This window comes from Acartia tonsa, chromosome 12 (genome assembly GCF_053477335.1).
Source record: "Acartia tonsa isolate MP-2025a chromosome 12, ASM5347733v1, whole genome shotgun sequence".
NCBI lineage: Eukaryota > Metazoa > Arthropoda > Copepoda > Calanoida > Acartiidae > Acartia > Acartia tonsa.
The window spans coordinates 18,731,422-18,749,437 of NC_137271.1; the positions used below are offsets into that span (position 1 = coordinate 18,731,422).

An 18,016-nucleotide genomic window follows, 5' to 3' on the forward strand; every position below is an offset into this window, starting at 1 on the left:
TAAATTAAACAAACATTTCACAATTATAAAAATATACAAACAAAGTTAAAGATATAGTGAGGGAAAACTGAGCTTTATAGAAAACGCTTTGCATGATAATATAGTTAGTTATCGAATCGTATTATAGACATCTTTCCGCCGATATAAAATTAATAATTTTCATAATTAAATCATTATGTTAGCCCCGAAGGGCCGAAGGACCGGGATAACTTAAACTGGTATCAATTTTATGAGTTTTATTTCAATATTCGTGTAAAATTGTCTGAAATATGAAGCTATACATGATTTCTCATTATGGCTGAGAACCGGTTCTAATCCAGCGGATATTAATCGGTTTTGAGGTTATACTAGAAATATTATTCCTATTGAACTGTAAACACTATGTAGTTCAGTAATTGTGCTTTCTATTTTTAAAAGCGAAGCTCTTCTATAATTAGGGTCGGTCTGTCCGTCCGTACGAGATAGATAGCTTTTATTCGTTAATTTAGGCATGTTAGAATTGTCCTATCGATTTCAAACTTTGCATAGTGATTCCTTTAGTAGTTAGGTACAATTTAGAAAGCGTAGAAACTCTTTAATCATTACCAGAATGTCCGTACGTCCAATTCAAACATGATGATTTTTCTACTTTTTCAACAACAAATTTTTATGTGATCTGGTTTTTGGTATATAGATTCCTGGGACAACAAAGTACAATATTATAAGCAAAGCAAGTCTATAATCAAGTCCTTAAAATGTAAGTATGTCCATAAACATTATCCTGTATTAAGCAGTTTTTCAACAAATTTACTTACAATTTTGCTTCGACTCTTATACTTTTATATTCTGATTATTCAGTTCTGACACTATACAAGTGTCAAGTGTCCTACCGTTTTAGTGCTTCGCTTTTATGGATGTTATCATCCTTGTTTATTAATGATTCAAGTATTATTTTCTAATAGAATGTGCTTAATCAAGCTTAAAAATAAAGATTTTCAAATGATCTTAAATCAAGGAATTAGACATATAGAAACAAAGCATGAAAAATACATAAAAACAGGAAAAAAATTAATGGTGGAAAAGTTTGGACACTGCTGGTTTGTTTAAATTCAGCCAATATTTAATCAGAGTACCTACCCAAGATTCATATTACGCTTATAACAGTTTACCTAATTGTTATTGGGATCACATACAAACAATGTCAAAATTTGTAGTCAAAATAGCTGTATAGTGAACTAGTTAGAACTTCGTGTTAATAAAAATAATTTTTTTACGCTTTCTATATAACATCTTTACAATCAAAGAAACAACAAAATGTGAATATTTTACATCACCAATAGTAAAAAAACGTAAGGATAGATATTTTCAATAAAACTGAAAGTCCAAATGTTTCTTTGGTTCATAAAGGAGAAATTTTTAAAAAGTGCATTGTCATTGTCACCCTCCCCCCTTTATAATACCCCTATTATTTTTCACTAACCCCTTTCCCCCTTGATTATCATCCATCCCCCTCCACCCCATCCCCCTTTACACAACAAAAATCATGTAGACCAATTAACCGTAGACCTATGGTTAACAGGTTTTAACAAGTTAACAATTCTATGCGTTACTGCCTTTGGTAGAGAGTAAACACTGCAGAAAATTAAAGATTTATTTAACTATTATTGATTATGATCTTAAGTATTACCATTACATTATTATAGTTAATGTCTTCAATTGTCTTCATTATAACGCAGCAATAATTTCCTTTTGAACAGGGAGGAAATAGCCATTTAAATGTAGCTTTCACTGGTACCCAAAGTTTTATAATTTTGTTCGTTAGATAAAAAAGATTTGGGTAATTTTAATCAATTTTGACTGATTCGTTCTAAACTAGTAAAGTTCAAACCTTTAACCAATAATATATTTCTATTACAGGAGTAATTTTAATCATCATCATTGGGAATGTATATCAATTTAGCATCGATTATCTTAGCTCTTTCTTATCAACTAGCGGCTTCGCCCCAAAAGGTTATAAGATTCCCCCTCCCTTTTCAAAATTACTTTTTGGAAAAATGTAGATTAAAAAAGTTGATTTTTTTTTGGGGGGGGTGGGTAGTAGATCACCTCCATTCATAATTTGAATTTAAAAATTATTTATTTTTTTTTTTGGGGGGGGGGGTATTTTTCTTTTTGGTGGAGTTGGAGTGTCTCACCCCCCCCCCCCCAAAGAAAATAGCTTAAAACCACCACAGGACCAGTAGATATATTCCCTGAAGAGTAGATCTCAATCGGTTCAGTGTTTACTGAGATCTTAAGCTTTAGACAGACGAACAGACAGACAGGCAGGTATCGTTCTACTTTGTATTATAGATAGGTTTCAGGGAGTAAGGGAGGGGACAATGGATCGAATATTCAATTTTTAGGAGTCTCAGACTTTGGGGACTGGCTTAAAGGGAATGTGCAAGAATTTAGCAGTTTCTGACTGAGTTTGGGTACTTGCGCATGAAATGCCGCTACTCGTTATGTATGTTTTGAATATTGCAGACGGGGAGAAGGGATAAGGGAAGTGGGGGCAAGGGAAATAAACACTCGTTGTGTTAGTTTGGAATGTAGCAGACGGGGAGAAGGGAGAGGGAGGTGGGGGCAAGGGGAATAAACAGTATAAAAAGGGGCAGTCATATTCTTGCTAGCAGCTGGCCGGGTCCAATAATCTTTTAATATAAAAATCACACCAAAAAACCTCAATATATTTCATCAAAAACAAGTTGTGATTTCACTTTACATGACGCTATGGAAATCTATTATTCAATTAACAATCCCTTTATAATTTCCTACAAATTTATTAGATTAAACTGGATTTCATGCCCTTTCTTTGATAACTCTTATATTGAATTAATTGCCCATTGTCCCCTCCCTTACTCCCTGGATAGGTTTCGACATTTCCCGCAACTACTATAGCGGGCCATCTATATGGTCGTTGATTAACTCTATTGCATTACAAAGTATTTTTTTAAAAAATGCTTGTCAGCCTGTGTAAAGTTATCATGAACCTTTTTAAAAGTGAAGCTTTTCTATGATTAGGGTCCGTCCGACCGACCAGAACGGCTAGCTCTATTCGTTAAAGTAGACATTTTAGAATTGTCCTATTGATTTAAAACTTTGCATGATGATTCTTATAATAGTTAAGTACAATTTAGAAAGCGTATAGCCACTCTGTAATCGTTACCAGAATGTCCATACGTCCATTCAAAACATGTAGATTAACAATAAATTTTTATATAACAAAATTATCCGATTGATCTGATTTTTGGAATACTATAAGCGAAGCATCTCTGTAATCAAGTCCTAAAAATGTAAGTATGTCCTTAAACATTATCCTGTATTTAAGCCGCTTTTCAAAAATTTACATTCAATTTGTTTTTGATTTTATACATTAATATTCTAATTATTAAGTTCTGACACTCTAAAAGTGTTAATGTTCGTTTGTCCTACAGTTTCAGAGCTTCACTTTTAAGGGTGCTATTATCCTTGCTGTAATCGATTTATTACTCTAGATGGGTTGTCAGATACAATTATCCGTCAATCTTAAACAGGATATATTTATTAAGAGATATAAGTTTTCCGGAATTGTAATGTAGGGAGTAGATTTGAAATCTGCATCAAATTTTAAGGATTTTTTATAAAATTCGTTTTTTGTAAAATTCTTTATCTAAAAGCGGAAATACATTTTAAGTTAATTAATTTTGACCAATAGTATAGGTGGATTTTAAACTACCTGCGCTCTAATTGGTTGAATGATGTACGACATCCAATAAGAGCGCAGATTTTTTAAATCCACCAATCACGGATGCCAATATTAATTAACTTATTTTGTATTTCCGCTTTTAGATAAAGAATTATACAAAAAACGAATTTTATAAAAAATCCTTAAAATTTGATGCAGATTTCAAATCTACTCCCTACATTACAATTCCGGAAAACTTATATCTCTTAATATTTATATGCTAAAAAATGCTCAGGATAATGGGGAAAGATATTTTGATACTGTCATCCCAAAAAAGTTTTAAAATAGGACCAAAAAATCCATAGATATGGGGAAAATGCAAAAATATGTAAATAGTAAAAAAACTGCTGAAAGACAGTCAGACTGCCATGGATACTTTCTTTACACGACGGGAAATTTAATTTTGATATCCCTAAGTACAAAAATCGTTATTTTAGCCCGCAACTTATTAGAGAACATGAAAAGCTGGTGTAAGATCCAAGTAATAATATCCTTATAATAATGTAACAGAATGTTTGTCTGTGTGTTTGTCTGTATGTTTGTACCGAAGGATCTCGCCAACCGCTGAACTGATGGGGTTCTTCTTAACAGGGTAGTCTCTAATAGATCCTGGGAAGGTTTATAACTATTTTGGGGAAGGGTACCACCACCCTCCAAAAAGAAATCGCTCCTAGAAAAAAATTACCTATCCCCCCCCAAAAAAAAAATTTTTAAAACTTTTTTAAAAATCTAGAATAAAAAGGGCTTTTGGAATTGCTTCCCCCCTCCTTAAATACTCCTAGAGGCCTCTAGAGGCGTAGCCGCTAGTATTAATTATGGTATTACAGACAGACCAACAGAAATAACTTACAAATAGAGTCAATCCTGATTGGTCAGTATAACAATCACCAAACAAATCAGCTATCCTATCGTCTATAATACAAAGTAGAACGATGTCTGTTTGTCTGTATGTTTGTTTGAAGCGAAGGATCTCGCTAACCGCTGAACCGATCGGGTTCTCCTTTACAGGGTAGCTTCTCATAGTTCCCGGGAAGGTTTATAACTATTTTCTTGGGGGGTGGGACACCCCAAACCCCCCCAAAAAATGAAAAATACCCCCCCCCCCCCCAAAAAAAAATGAATTTCTTTTTAAAACTAAAATTAAAATAGTGGGGTCGACTACCCCCCTCCAAAATTTTTTTTTTATTTAATTTTTCTTTTAAATCTATAATAATGCCCTCTTGGGGCAAAGTCCCTAGAGGCTAGGGGCGAAGCCGCTAGTATAATATAAAGAAGTAAGCTTTTTTTGCTTGTAGCAAAGGATCTCCCTATCCACTGAACTGATATGTTTCTCCTATACAGTGAAGCATCTTTTAGATCCAGAGAAGGTTTTTAACTATTTTTTCTCCACCCTCCCAGTAAAAAAAGACATTTCCCCAAGATTTTTATTTTTTACTTTTTCTATTAAAACTCAAATTGAAAATGATTGGGGTAGACTTTTCTTCCTTTCTTCTTAAGAGCCTCTAGAGGCTTCTAGGGGGCAAATCCATTAGTTTATTGTATATGACCGAAGGAAAACCATGTTTAACGTTCCAAATAGAAGGACATTTACACTTCACGGCTGAAAATTGTAGTTGTGTATCTAATTTAAAATCTCTTTTAAAATAGTTATTAATGGAAGCGTATTATAGTTATCTTTCCGCGGATTTTAAAATGAAATAAACCACGCATGGCCGATTTTCCGGGCTAAGAAAACTGGTTTTAATTTTATGATTCTAATTTTAAACAATTTAAAAATTGTTTGTAATACGATGCTATACATAATTTTTCAGTATGGCTGAGAACCGGTTCTAATCCAGCGGACATTAATCGGTTTCGAATCCATACTGGAAGAGTATTTCTTGAAGGGAAAGGGGAGGGGGGAAAGAAACAGAAAATTCTTGATTCTAGTAGTGATCGTACTTTTGTACGGGTACAAACAAAGTGTGTTTATTATAGTTAGTTTGGTTTATTATTTTGTGATTAGATGAAGTGGGGATTTCTTTTTCTTTTTGGTAATAATTGATATATGTTTTTTTTCATTTTAAAGTATTTTAATCTTTTACTTTTAAATTATAAATTAAAAATGGCAAAATTTGCAAGTTCTAGGTACTAGACGCACTGCAATGATTAGCCCTAAACATTTTGGGGGGATATTCACCCCCCTTCCCCACAAAATCTAAAATCTAAAACAATTACCTTCATATTACAATTTCGTACCCCCCCCCCCCCAAAAAAAAAGGGGAAAATTTCGACACTATTGAGAGTAATTTTGTTGAAAAATGTTGCAATAAAAATCATTCTTTAAAAAATATTTCTTAAACAGTATATCAGGACTTGCTGTGCACGCCACTGTTCTGCAACATCCAAGACTTTGTAACATTCTTATGAAGTATAAAATTTTCAAATCCGAGAGAGAGGGGACAATTGGCTGTTAAATACACCATAGTCCCTATATAGTTTTAAAAAACGTTTTCTTACTCGTTTAACAACTTCGAGGACTTCTGATTAGTTAGTTAATTAAGTCGAACGTTCGATCGTTTTAACCCCTAATTTTAATCTACAGAAGGGGTAATTTTGTGTCTCATCATTGGGGATGAACATCAATTTACCGTCCTTTGTCTTATCCCTTTAAATCCATAGTTTCAAATACTGAGTCACCTTTTCTTTTAAATATCTTATTTTATCTTTCTTAGGCCTGTCTCTCACATCAGATTTTGTTTTAGTTTTGGGGATTAGCGGCTATACTTTGCCACGAGAGGATGGATTCAAATGGGGATACTCTTGTCAAAATGGTATTTATTTATTTTGAGTGGGGAAACTCTCAGTTTTGTTTGTTTATTTTTCACACCCTGTTATTTATATCTTTATTCATTTGATGTTCTGTTCTATTACTTTTTTTTGGGAATAGTCACTTTCGTGGCAACGCCCCTTAAGAGCGATTCGTCGTAGTTTTTAAATGGCTTATTTTAGGTTAGGTTAGTTTATATTGGGTTGGGTGATTGGCCCACAGGGTTAGAGCCCCCCGCAGGGGCTAGAAATAGGAGAAAAGCTACTGTGAAAAATATGAAGAATCTTCCCTTAAGGTGCGTTGCCACGAAAGGGACTATACCCCGTTTCTTCTATTTAGGAAAATTAATTCAATATACATAAAATTTAATTGTGTTATATTTATTTTACGTTAAATCATAATTTATACATCAACGAATCTATGACTATTTTCGGTCTTGTTTTAAATCCTACATCGTTAATTTTACATTATAAATATAAGTATTCTTTAAAACATGAAGCTTTTTTACAGTGAAGGGTTGGTGTATCCGTACAAAATTGCTTTGTTTATCAATTAATGTATAATAGAATTGTCCTATCAATTTTAAACTTTGCATGATAATTTCTGCAATAATAAGGTACAAATCAGAAAGATTACTTGCCTTACAATTATGACCAGAAAGTTTTTATGCCTATTTTTTAACACGATGATCTGTATAAGCTAATAAACGTACAACATATTTGGATAAAATATTAGCTCAGATTTCAAAAAGATTCTTTTCTTTAAAATTGCAGTTAAAATTTATTAGTCCATTTATTAAGCTTCGCTTTTATGGATGTTGTCATCCTTGTTTTAAAAGCCAAGTTTTTCTACAATTAGTGTCGGTTCGTACATATGTCCATTACGGTCAGCTCTTTTCATTACTTTAGGCATGTTAGAATAGTCCAATCGATTTAAAACTTTACATGGTGATTCCTGTAACAGTTAGGTACGAATTTGAGTAGCAACTCGTATTATCGTTACCAGTAAAACCATTTAAGACATGCTGATTTTTGGAAAAATTATTCCGTAGACAACCAGGTAAAGTATTTTAAGCGAGACAACTTTATAATCAAATCCTAAAAATGAAATTATATCCTTTTACTGTATCCTATATTTACGTTATTTGCAATAAATTTATGTAAAACTTCGTTTAGACTTAGATATTAATGTTCTGCTTATCAAATTGTAACACTCTACAAGAGTTGTTCGTTGATCCTTACTTATTATTTTAGAGCTTCGCTATTATGGATGTTGTCATCCTTGTTTTTATATTAAGGACCGAATGTCTGGAGCGACCATTATAAAAGATGTGCTGGTATTTCGTAAGATTTTTTTAAAAATTCTTTTTATCTTCTATACATCTCAGTTTCAATCTTTTAAGGACAAATATCTTTTTTAAAATGTTAATTATTCAATTTTATAAAGTAATGTTATTTTGTCCTAAGCTAAATATCTTTGAAAATACTGGTTAAAATGCATGAGTTGTAATTTATAATACAAAGTATATAGAACGATGTTATTCCGTCTGTCTGAAGCTTAAGAAATCTGTAACTCTTGACCCAATTGGACTCGACACTTTGGGGAATACATATAGATACGGGTCCTTTGGGTGGCTTTAGGCTTTTTTGATGGGAGATTGGACATAAAAAAATACCCCCCCCCCCCCCACGACTCCAATTATTTTGTTGGGTATGGCATAAAATATGGTGCAACTTTTCTTGATTTCTCCTCTCATGAGCCGTAGCCATTAGATGTGTGACCACAAGTTTTATATATTGTAGCATTATGATAATATGCCATGAAATTTTATTTTGTTTTGCGTTTGATTTAACATGTATAATGCTTTTAATGGACCGACCTCTTTTCTTTTTTAATTACACTGTTAAAAATAATTTTTTTATTTAGTATCAAGTGATACTCTGGAGAGTATTGGACCCGTAAGTACCCTACAACTATATAATTAATATATAACACTATGTAATACTATATAACACAATAATTATTACTATACAGAACCCATACATTTTTTTAGTATCGATTGATACGCTCTTGGGTACTATAGAATATGCTGTAGAAAAGTTTATAAAAATAGTAATATTTTATACGTTGTAGGGTATCGGAAAATACGCTGTAGAAATGTTTCTTGATATAGTACTATTTCATACGCTGTAGTGTATCAGACAATACGCAAGAGAATGGTTTGTTAAATTAGTAACTATTCATTCGTTCTAGGGTACGAATCTGTACTGTAAAGAATAATTGAAACAGGCATCATTCGTGCACACCTCTCATGGAAGTGTTACTGCTTGGTCGTTTTAGACAAAGATGAAATGTTACCATTTATGCTCAGATTTATAGTTTTGTTTTTTGTAATTACGACTGACCATAGTTTTTATTTTTAAGGATAATGTTTAGTCCTAAACATCTTTAAAGTAATTTTTTTACTAAATTTACATTTAAATTAATGTTTTATGGCTCTGCTTGGTATGTTTGTTGATATAACAAAATGTATATGTACATATAATAATCATATATTATAAACTGATCTTTCATACAAAGTAAAACAGTTTCATTCCCTACAAAGTATCAAAAATTATGATAGAGGGTAACAACAATTGCGAAGGAGGGCAATGAAAAATTACTTTTACCGTATAGAATTATATTCCCAAGAGCGTATTAGACAATACTATATAGACAAATACATTATTTAGTACTACGTGTTACTTCACAGAACATTACCCAATACTTAAATACAGCATTGAAAACTTCCTTTTATCGTAATGAGGTTTTTTTCCTACTACGTACGGATTGATACTATACATTAATGTGAAGAATATAGAGTATCATCTGATGCTAAAAAAAAAATTATTTTTAACAGTGTAACCTTGTAAAAACTTGAGAATCCTCTTATTTTAGTCAGAGCCCAATTTCTCTGCCAACGGTCATAGCCCCTACACCTCACTTTCTCCATAGAATAGAGTATCAAAATTTTGAGTAAGATTTTTATTTTGTTTTCTAGTAGAAAAGCTACTCTATAATTCTCTGTCAGCATCCGTCCTTACCGCTATAGGGAAAATTGTGATTTTTTGACAGTTACTTATGGTAGACAGTTGATTTTTTGCTGAATCCTGTATAGAATTTTCTGGGTTCATTGGTCTTTCAGTCATCTACAAAAATTGATTATTAAAATCTATGAAAAACATGTGTGAAAGGTTTTATGATTCTGTACATAATGTGTTTATGATTTATGCTCACTGAAAATCTGCTCTTGAAATCATTTTGTCCGTCCGTCCATGATATTTTTTGTACTTCGCTAATTCTGGGGTTCAGTATAATTTGATGTCCCTATTCTCTTTCAAACTAAATTATAAATTGTTTTAACATATTTTTTTTCTTTTAGTTTGTCAAACCATCTGTTTGAAGTTGTTCAGCAAAACCGGGCAATCAATATCATCTACAAAGATTTAGGTACATTTTTTTTATCATACTTTGGTGTAATGTCACTGGAACAATTTTTGACAGCCGAAACCTTTTATTCCACGTAATTTTTCTAGACTCGTATTCCTGTGGGGAAATATCCTTTACCCCCGGGGTAAAATTTTTTGGGGGGGGTAATTTAAATTTTAAATGGGGGGGAGGTAAAATGAAAAAAATTTTGGGGGCACCCCCAAAATCGTTTGGGGGGGGGGGTAATCGCTCCATTACCCCCCCCCCCCCCCTTGGACGTCTATGCCTGGATGGTACCTCAACCCTCCCAAGAGAAATTGCCTCTGGTAAGTAAAGGGTGACCCAATTAACCTCCCTCATTCCCTTAAGTACTTCTAAGTGGCGTCTAGGGGCGTAGCCGCTAGCAATAGAATATTACATTAAATATTTTTTTAGAGAAAGAAAGGCCAAGCTTTACTGGTTCCGTCTTTGGTGGAGATAAAAAGTAAGCATTTTTTCGCATTGTTAGTGGATTTTAAAAATTCTAAGACTTATTTTTCAACAACAGCAGTACTTATTTACCATACCTGATATTTTTAGTAAAGAAGCTGCTCTATAATTCAGATTTTTTGGGAAGATACCCCAAAGAGAATCCAGTAAATAATTTACTTTTTCCGTCAGTCACGATACAAAAATTTGAATGTGATTTTTTTTATATATTCCTGATTTATCGCCATGATTTCTTGGTTATCTGCTACTTATGGATGTTGTCATCCTTGTTATTTTATCATCCATTAATGTTTATATCTGTAATAATTGCTTTGCTTAATTGTGCAATAGAATCTACTTAATCATCTGGATATTTTGAGTGTGTGGGGGGGGGGGGAAGGGGGGCAGTATGTTCACTTTTCAGTCTAAATTCATCCAATCGGTCCAGCGGTTAGCTTAAACTTCATCCGGACAGACAAAATTACATTGTCATACGTGTTCTGTTTCAGGATAATATTTAAATCTTTTCAGGTTTCTGTTTGATCGAGCTGTCATAAAAGTTGGAAAAACTGATTGCAGCGGTTCTGAACATTTGTAAGTTAATTTATTTTTATCAATATGTAAATGAGGGATGCAAGAACGTCTATTTTTTTTCCTATGGTTAACCCCTGCGTCGTGGACTAACCTTGCTGGGCCTGTACCTGGGCCATGAAGGTGTTTACCCTGTAACCAATATAACCCAACCTAACCAAACCCTAAAATTTAAACAAACAATAAACTAGCCCATTCCACCAATTATTAAATTTTTTAAAAAATCAATGTTGTTGAACTTAGAAAATAATATAAGATCCCTAAAAAGAAAGAATTTAGGATTTCGTTGGGTTACAAACTTTGGGGACTTTTGTTGAATTTTGATTGCAGTTGGTTCAATGAGTTGAGTTTTAAATATTTCAGAATGAATGGAAAGCAATTTGGTGCAGAATTTCAGAAGTACTTTTATGACAGTGGGGTAATATTATTTAATCCTTTTAAATAAAGTAGTAAGATTTCTTTTTTATCTGTAGCGAAGGATCTCGATAACCGCTGAACCGATATGGTTCTCATTTACAGTAAAGCTTCTAACAAGTCCTGATATGGTTTTAGGCTATTTTTCTACCCATATTAATCCCTTCAAATATAGAGCCCCAGGTCCTAGATGCTAGGGGCGCATCCGCTAGAATGTTTTAAAACGTGAGAGAGTGGTCTACCAATATATAAATTACCTCATACGGTCGAGGTTGCTGTCCATGACACCTTAACGTCAGGTCCAACAACCTAGTTTAACTAAGGGGGGACAAATATCTTTTCTGTCCAAACACCTGGGGTATTAGTGTAATATAGCACCTAACCAACTCTTTAATTGCACTACCTTTGTCTGATATTAATATTATTGTATTGCTTACATTAATTTATGACATAGACATAAAGTCTTGTTTTTTTTTAAGTTTCCTAATTTTGAAGAAGCAGTGAAAATTCCAGGGGCCGTTGCTATCATTTCTCTCCTTTTAGAGGTAAGATTAACTGTCAAAAGAATAGTCCCATGAAAAGATTTTGGGGTTTAGAGTAGGACTTACTAAAATATAATTTTGGTGTTGCCTATGGGATAGCCAATTATGAGATATAGTTTGTCGACCAAAAAAACCTTACTACTTTATACCCAATAAAAAGAATCAATAGACGGTGTCCCTTATATTGCATCTGGAACACAAACTAACTTTTTACTGTTTAGTTTAGGTTAAGTAATGAAAACAAATACCCCGTAGGTGAAGTCATCCTTAGGGTTAGGACCTCGCAGGATTAGAGCCCCTTCAGAATCTAAGAATATTTTGTTTATAAAAAAATAACATAGTGGGGTGGGGAGGCTTTGGGATGTCTATAAAAGAATGAGTTTAGGCACCGATTAAAGGTAATTTTTTTTACACTACGCGTATAATTTATGATAATATCTTTCATAATTCTACTATTACAGGCAACGGATGAATTGCTACCTTCGAACGATTTTTTTGAAAATCTGCATAGGGTAACTTTTTTTAATTTGAAATTTGTGTTCAGTGTCATAAAAACGACCTGATGCTGCTTAAGTCTTTAAACTAAAAGGAATACTTTGTTAACAAACAGGCACTTTCAAAACACAGATGTTAACTCCAGATGGAAGTGTTAATGATCATTATTTTTTCAGTAGGTAGCGAAGTTTTTTTTATCTATTGTGTCTGCCTGTCTGTAATGTTCGGGTAGCCAAGTTTTCCAAGTGCAGCTAATTAATTCACTCCCCTTTACTTAATTTCCCTAAACTTGCCCTTCCCTTCTCCATTTCTTTTATTTTCATTCCCTTCTTCTCCACTGCAACATTTTATAGGAGAATTCGAAGATACTTCAGATTGATCTTGTTTTCTCTAGAGACTAGAATATAAATAAAAGCTCAGAAGGGTCATACAAAAAAATTATGCTTATTTCTATCCTCTCCCCCTATTTTCTTTTCTTTTTAGGTTTATTGATATTAGAGTGTATAATTATCTATAATACAAAGTAGCTTGATGTCTGTCCGTCCGTCCGTCCGTCTGAAGCTTAAGATCTCGGTAATCACTGAACCGATTGGATTCTACTCTTCAGGGAATATACCTACTGGTCCTGTGGTGGTTTTAGGCTATTTTCTGGGGGGGGGGGGAGGTACACCCCCAACCCCCCAAAAAACAAAAATTCCCCCCCCCCCCATTTTTTTTGCAGAACACTTTCTTGGTCCTTTTTTTGCAGAACATTTCCTTGGTCCTTTTTTTGCAGAACATTTCCCTGGTCCTTTTACGAATTTCGCCTTAATTTTTTTATCACCATTTGGGGCAAAGCCCCTAGAGGCTAAGGGCGAAGCCGCTAGTATATAATATATATTGCTTATTATTTCAAACAGCTTTGCTGCTATGGGACCTTTGTAATTGTCATATGAATGGATGTAGAATATACGTGGACATTATGATTGGGGAAAAATTGTTGTCCCTTTGGGTTGCTACTTCACCTGTCATTTAGTCCATCCAGTAGAAGGGGATGTGATGGGGTGGATCGTTATCTTAGCCCGCTACAAGTTTCACTTTATTAGATTATATGATAATCTGGTGTAAGATCCAAGTAACAATAAATCCATTGTCATATGTTAAATTCACCTCTTTAAATTTAGATAAATGGTACCAGCCAACCTATTGAAGTTAAACTAACAATGCCACCCACATTTCTACCAATACTGGAAGGAGCGGGCATTCACAAAAAGTGCATCAACTGCGATTTTTACTTTTATGAGGTAATTTATTCATCTAAATAAATGGTAACAGTATGTCTTGTATGATAAAAAGAGATACGGGGTTGGGGCAATGGGCAGTTAATTCAATTTTAGAGTTCTACTTCTAACTCAATAACTTCTAAACCAGATTTGTTTAGACTAAATCAAACTCTCTGTTTGTATTTGTTTTGGTTATGTTCAGTAAGATTCATCTGCTTTTTGATCAATTTTTAAGCGGCATAGAAAATTTATCTTATTCTTTTTTTATTTATCATTGTTCTTAAAATATTATAATTTTAAATTTGATTTTTATAGGGTTCTTTAACCTATCCACCATGTAATGAAGTTGCTCTCTGGCATGTCTTCATGCACGTTGATAAAATTTCATGTAAGATATTTTAACAACCTTTACTAATTTTTTACTTCCGTCCACTTACAGGGTGCGCCACATAAAACCGGACTTTTTCTAAATTGTAAACAAATGAACATAAAATCGTCAATTTTAAAGATTTTATTAAATTTTAAAAACTGGGAAGCAAACTAGGTATATGACTATTAGATCATTGAATAAAATCGCCGCTAGCATCAATCACCGCCTCTACCCGCCTCCTCAACCGCCGGCAGTCCCAGGTCAAAATGTACCTGTCCAAGCTGGCGAAGTTCTCATTGATAGTGGCAATGAGGGAGGTCTTTGTGGTATGAGCACGTCTATTGGTGCATGCTTCAAAGTAGCTCCAGGCCTAAAAGTCCATTGAATTAAGATCAAGCTGCTGGGAGGCCACATTTCCTTAGAATTGTGAGTAACCGCAGGATCCAAATTCACCCAACTTTCAAGCTACCCTTTGACATGGAGGCCTTTATTTGGACCACAGTTAAGCTAGAATGACGCTCTATACCTTTTTGGAAATGGCATGAAGATTCAGCTAGGGTTGTCAGCGCAATCCATAGTCTTAAATGAGTTTTTAAGTTCCATATGGGTCTTTAACGTCGAGAACCGAGAAATTTTCACGATTTTTGACGTTTTTGACATCTCTAAATCTGCGACGTTTCACTTTGCCGGAATACTACAGCCAAGCCATTTTAGATAGAGAGCTCTAGTCTTTTCTAGTGTCTTACTTATATATCTAACAGTATCCCCAGCAAGTTGCATAACTCTACCTCATCTACTGATGGGCTGAGGTCCGATTTAGTGGGCCATAGTCAAAATCCAGATTATATTACCAGCGCATTTCGAATCTGCCTTGTTGAACACAAGCGCGGCCAGCTCGGAGTATGAGCCCATCTTCGTCCAAATTTTTTTTGTGCTTAAAGGTCATTACCTAAGCTTTTAATAGTGGGGTCAAACGTCCTTATTGGTCAAGTAGTTTTGACGCTATGACCGTTTAAAAAAAGTCCGGTTTTATGTGGCGCACCCTGTATTTGGGTATTATCCTCTTAGGATTTTTTTTTTCAATTTTGAAAATTTGAGTACCCCCCCCCCCTGACATCGAACTATGAACTCTGGCCGCAGCGGTCGACTCCCTAGCCGCAGCGCTCGGCCCCCTTGCCTGCTTAGCCGCAGCGCTTGGCCCCCTTGCCTGCCTATTCTAAGAGGATAACGCCCTTATTTGATATTTTGTTTGTATCCTCTTATATAAAGTAGCAAGCTTTTTTTGTCTGAAGCTTAAGATTTCAATAACTGAGTTATATTAGATTTCCTCTTTAGGGAAACTGCTTATATGTCCTCAAATGACTATGTGTGTATGCGAAGAAACGGAGGCTGAACCGCCGCTCCCACCGAAAACCGTCGTTTCCCGCCGAAATTTTCTTGCCAAATTAGACTATTCTCAATCATCTGAGAAACTTTTTTTCTCCACAAAAGCAACTTTTAGAGCTTTAACTCTTTTATGGGCTGAGATCATGCTCGTTTTACTTTTGGTTTCAAAAAGTGGCACATCCGCCCCCCCTCCTTCCTTTTCTCCAAGCCAATATCCTGAATTTTCAAGTTCCTATTCTTATTAAATGATTACTAAGCTCAATAATCCATGCATGAATGTACCCATCCTTGTTTATTATGTTCTTAACTTTTTGTAGCTCATCAACTTGCCCTGCTAAGATCTGTATTGGATTATGATGACCAGAAACCTTTGGCTGGTAACACAAGAATTCCTCAACCAATCAATTCCAGAAATGTAAGATATTTTTTGAGTAAAAGGTGTTGGACAATAAAATAAATTGATTGTTGGATAATTCATTTGTTTATGTTTTGGATAAAGGGAAGTAGTAATTTTTGAATCATGGAAAGTAAACAAAGTAGCGAGTTTCGTCGTATTTTCACAGCTTTTTTCCTTGCTCCTTTTTCTACGGGGTCAATTTCCTTACCATGCGGGGCAATCATTAACATTTACCTAACCTAACACAAACCATGAAAAAAACTGAAAATACTATGAAACTAGCTACTTCGTTTTTTATTTTTTTATTTCATGTACTAAGGAGATATTGTGACAGGAAATAAAGCTCGAACAAGGATAAAAAAAATCGTTAGAAGCAAAGCCTGATAAACCATAGATTTATAGACCCTTCATCAATCATGTTTTAAATTTCATTCTTAGCCTTTTTTTTATTAATTAGGTTCTACAATATCGTGATGGGCCTGAACATAAGCTTCTTCCACCTCCTCCCTTCTTCCCTCCACTACATCACATTATGAATCAAGATGGCGGCGCTATTTACCCGCCACCATCTTATGTAATGAATCAAGATGGCGGTGCTATTTACCCGCCACCTCATGTGATGAATCAAGATGGCAGTGCTACTTACCAGCCACCGCATGTGATGCATCAAGATGGCGCCACTATTTTCCCGCCATCACCTCATGTGATGAATCAAGACGGCGGTGCTATTTACCCGCCACCACATCATGTGATAAATCAAGATGGCAGTGCTATTTACCCGCCACCACCTCATGTGATGAATCAAGATGGCGGCGCTGTTTACCCGCCAGATTTTAGATCAGAGTTGGTATGGTTGCCAGATAATTATTTAGGAAATATGATGCCACCTAATCAAGGTTTGATAAATTATTATTTGTATTATGATAATATAAAATAGCCTAAAACCATATCAGGACCAATGTGAACCTTCCTTATAACAGTTAAGTGGATAGTAAGACCTAACAAATAAACAAAATATACTACTTTATGAAATAGGATATTTTAGTAAAAAAAGATTCTTTATAATTTACTTTTTTCTGTCCGTTCAGCTGCTTTTTAAGATAGACTGCTGGTTTCTTAAGTAAGTAAACTTCTTATCAGAGCATTCAGTTTTCAACTTACTCAATCTATTGGCCTTGCTACGAAAGACATTAATAGGTATGAATGGTTTAAAGAACTTCTTTTCTTAATTTATAGTATCACTGAAAACCTGCTGTGCGACTAACTTGTCCGATTGTCAGTCCATGATTTTACTACTTATGGATGTTGTGATACCTGTTAGTTTAATTTGTAGTTTAATCTTATGCAACTACTAAATGAATCATTCTGTTCAGGACCTATTACCCATTATCCAGAAGGACATAGAGATCAAAGACTCTTCCAATGGGGGTTCAGTAATCATGGCAATTTTGGAGGAGGGGGTGGTGGAGGCGAAAGTAGTGGTGGAGGTGAAAGTAGTGGTGGAGGTGAAAGTAGTGGTGGAGGTGGTGGGAATGGAGAGTTTTCCTGGAGTCTTTCTTTTGGCAATGATCAGACGGCAAGTTTCTCTATTAGTGGCAGCGGGGGTGGGGAAGGGGAGGGTAGTAGCGGGGAAAGTAAATAGTGATAATAAATTTGTGATAAATATTTTATTTCAACTCAATCTTAATCAATTATGATAAAATAAAAAATATGATATTATAAATTGTTTGTTCTTAATATTCTTTATGTCTCACAGTTGGTTGGTCTGGAAATTTGGCATCTTTACAAAATTATTTTAAGGTTTAAAAAGAAAGCAAAGAACAGATTTGAAGTGTTTAAGATACACACCCAAGAATATTAGATTAAGTAACTTACTGCATATAACCAACCCATTGATTTCACGAACTTTTCTGAGAAGTCTTAACTGTGCATGGTAATAAGTTGCACCTATTCATAATCCAATATATTTCCCCTACTCATACTATTTTTGTAGCGCTCCTGACATTGTAACAGTAGGAACTATTTTGAACGTCTTAGCTAGGACGCATTGTTGGGCTGAGATTTGAAAC

The 18,016-nt window shown here is 34.4% G+C and overlaps 2 protein-coding genes across 5 annotated transcripts in view; one reads left to right on the forward strand and one right to left on the reverse strand.

Annotated features, from left to right (window-relative positions):
• Nucleotides 1–18,016, reverse strand: part of LOC145334130 (uncharacterized) — a 141,854-nt gene that overhangs the window by 43,700 nt on the left and 80,138 nt on the right. The gene's annotated exons all lie outside the window — the stretch shown is intronic.
• Nucleotides 5,554–17,670, forward strand: LOC145333537 (carbonic anhydrase 12-like). Of its 3 annotated transcripts, none has more exons than XM_080178696.1 (15): nt 5,554–5,778; nt 6,490–6,558; nt 7,852–7,897; nt 9,492–9,569; nt 9,976–10,043; nt 10,458–10,506; nt 11,022–11,084; nt 11,445–11,499; nt 11,975–12,040; nt 12,499–12,549; nt 13,696–13,815; nt 14,110–14,182; nt 15,868–15,965; nt 16,405–16,843; nt 17,321–17,670. In XM_080178696.1, exons 1-15 carry the CDS (start codon nt 5,751–5,753, stop codon nt 17,587–17,589), a joined length of 1,572 nt encoding a protein of 523 aa, XP_080034822.1. In that variant the 5' UTR covers nt 5,554–5,750; the 3' UTR covers nt 17,590–17,670. The 3 variants fall into 3 exon arrangements, with proteins under 3 accessions (XP_080034822.1, XP_080034823.1, XP_080034824.1); XM_080178698.1 differs by having other exon boundaries at nt 5,673–5,778; nt 7,852–7,890; XM_080178697.1 differs by lacking the exon at nt 7,852–7,897 and having other exon boundaries at nt 5,639–5,778.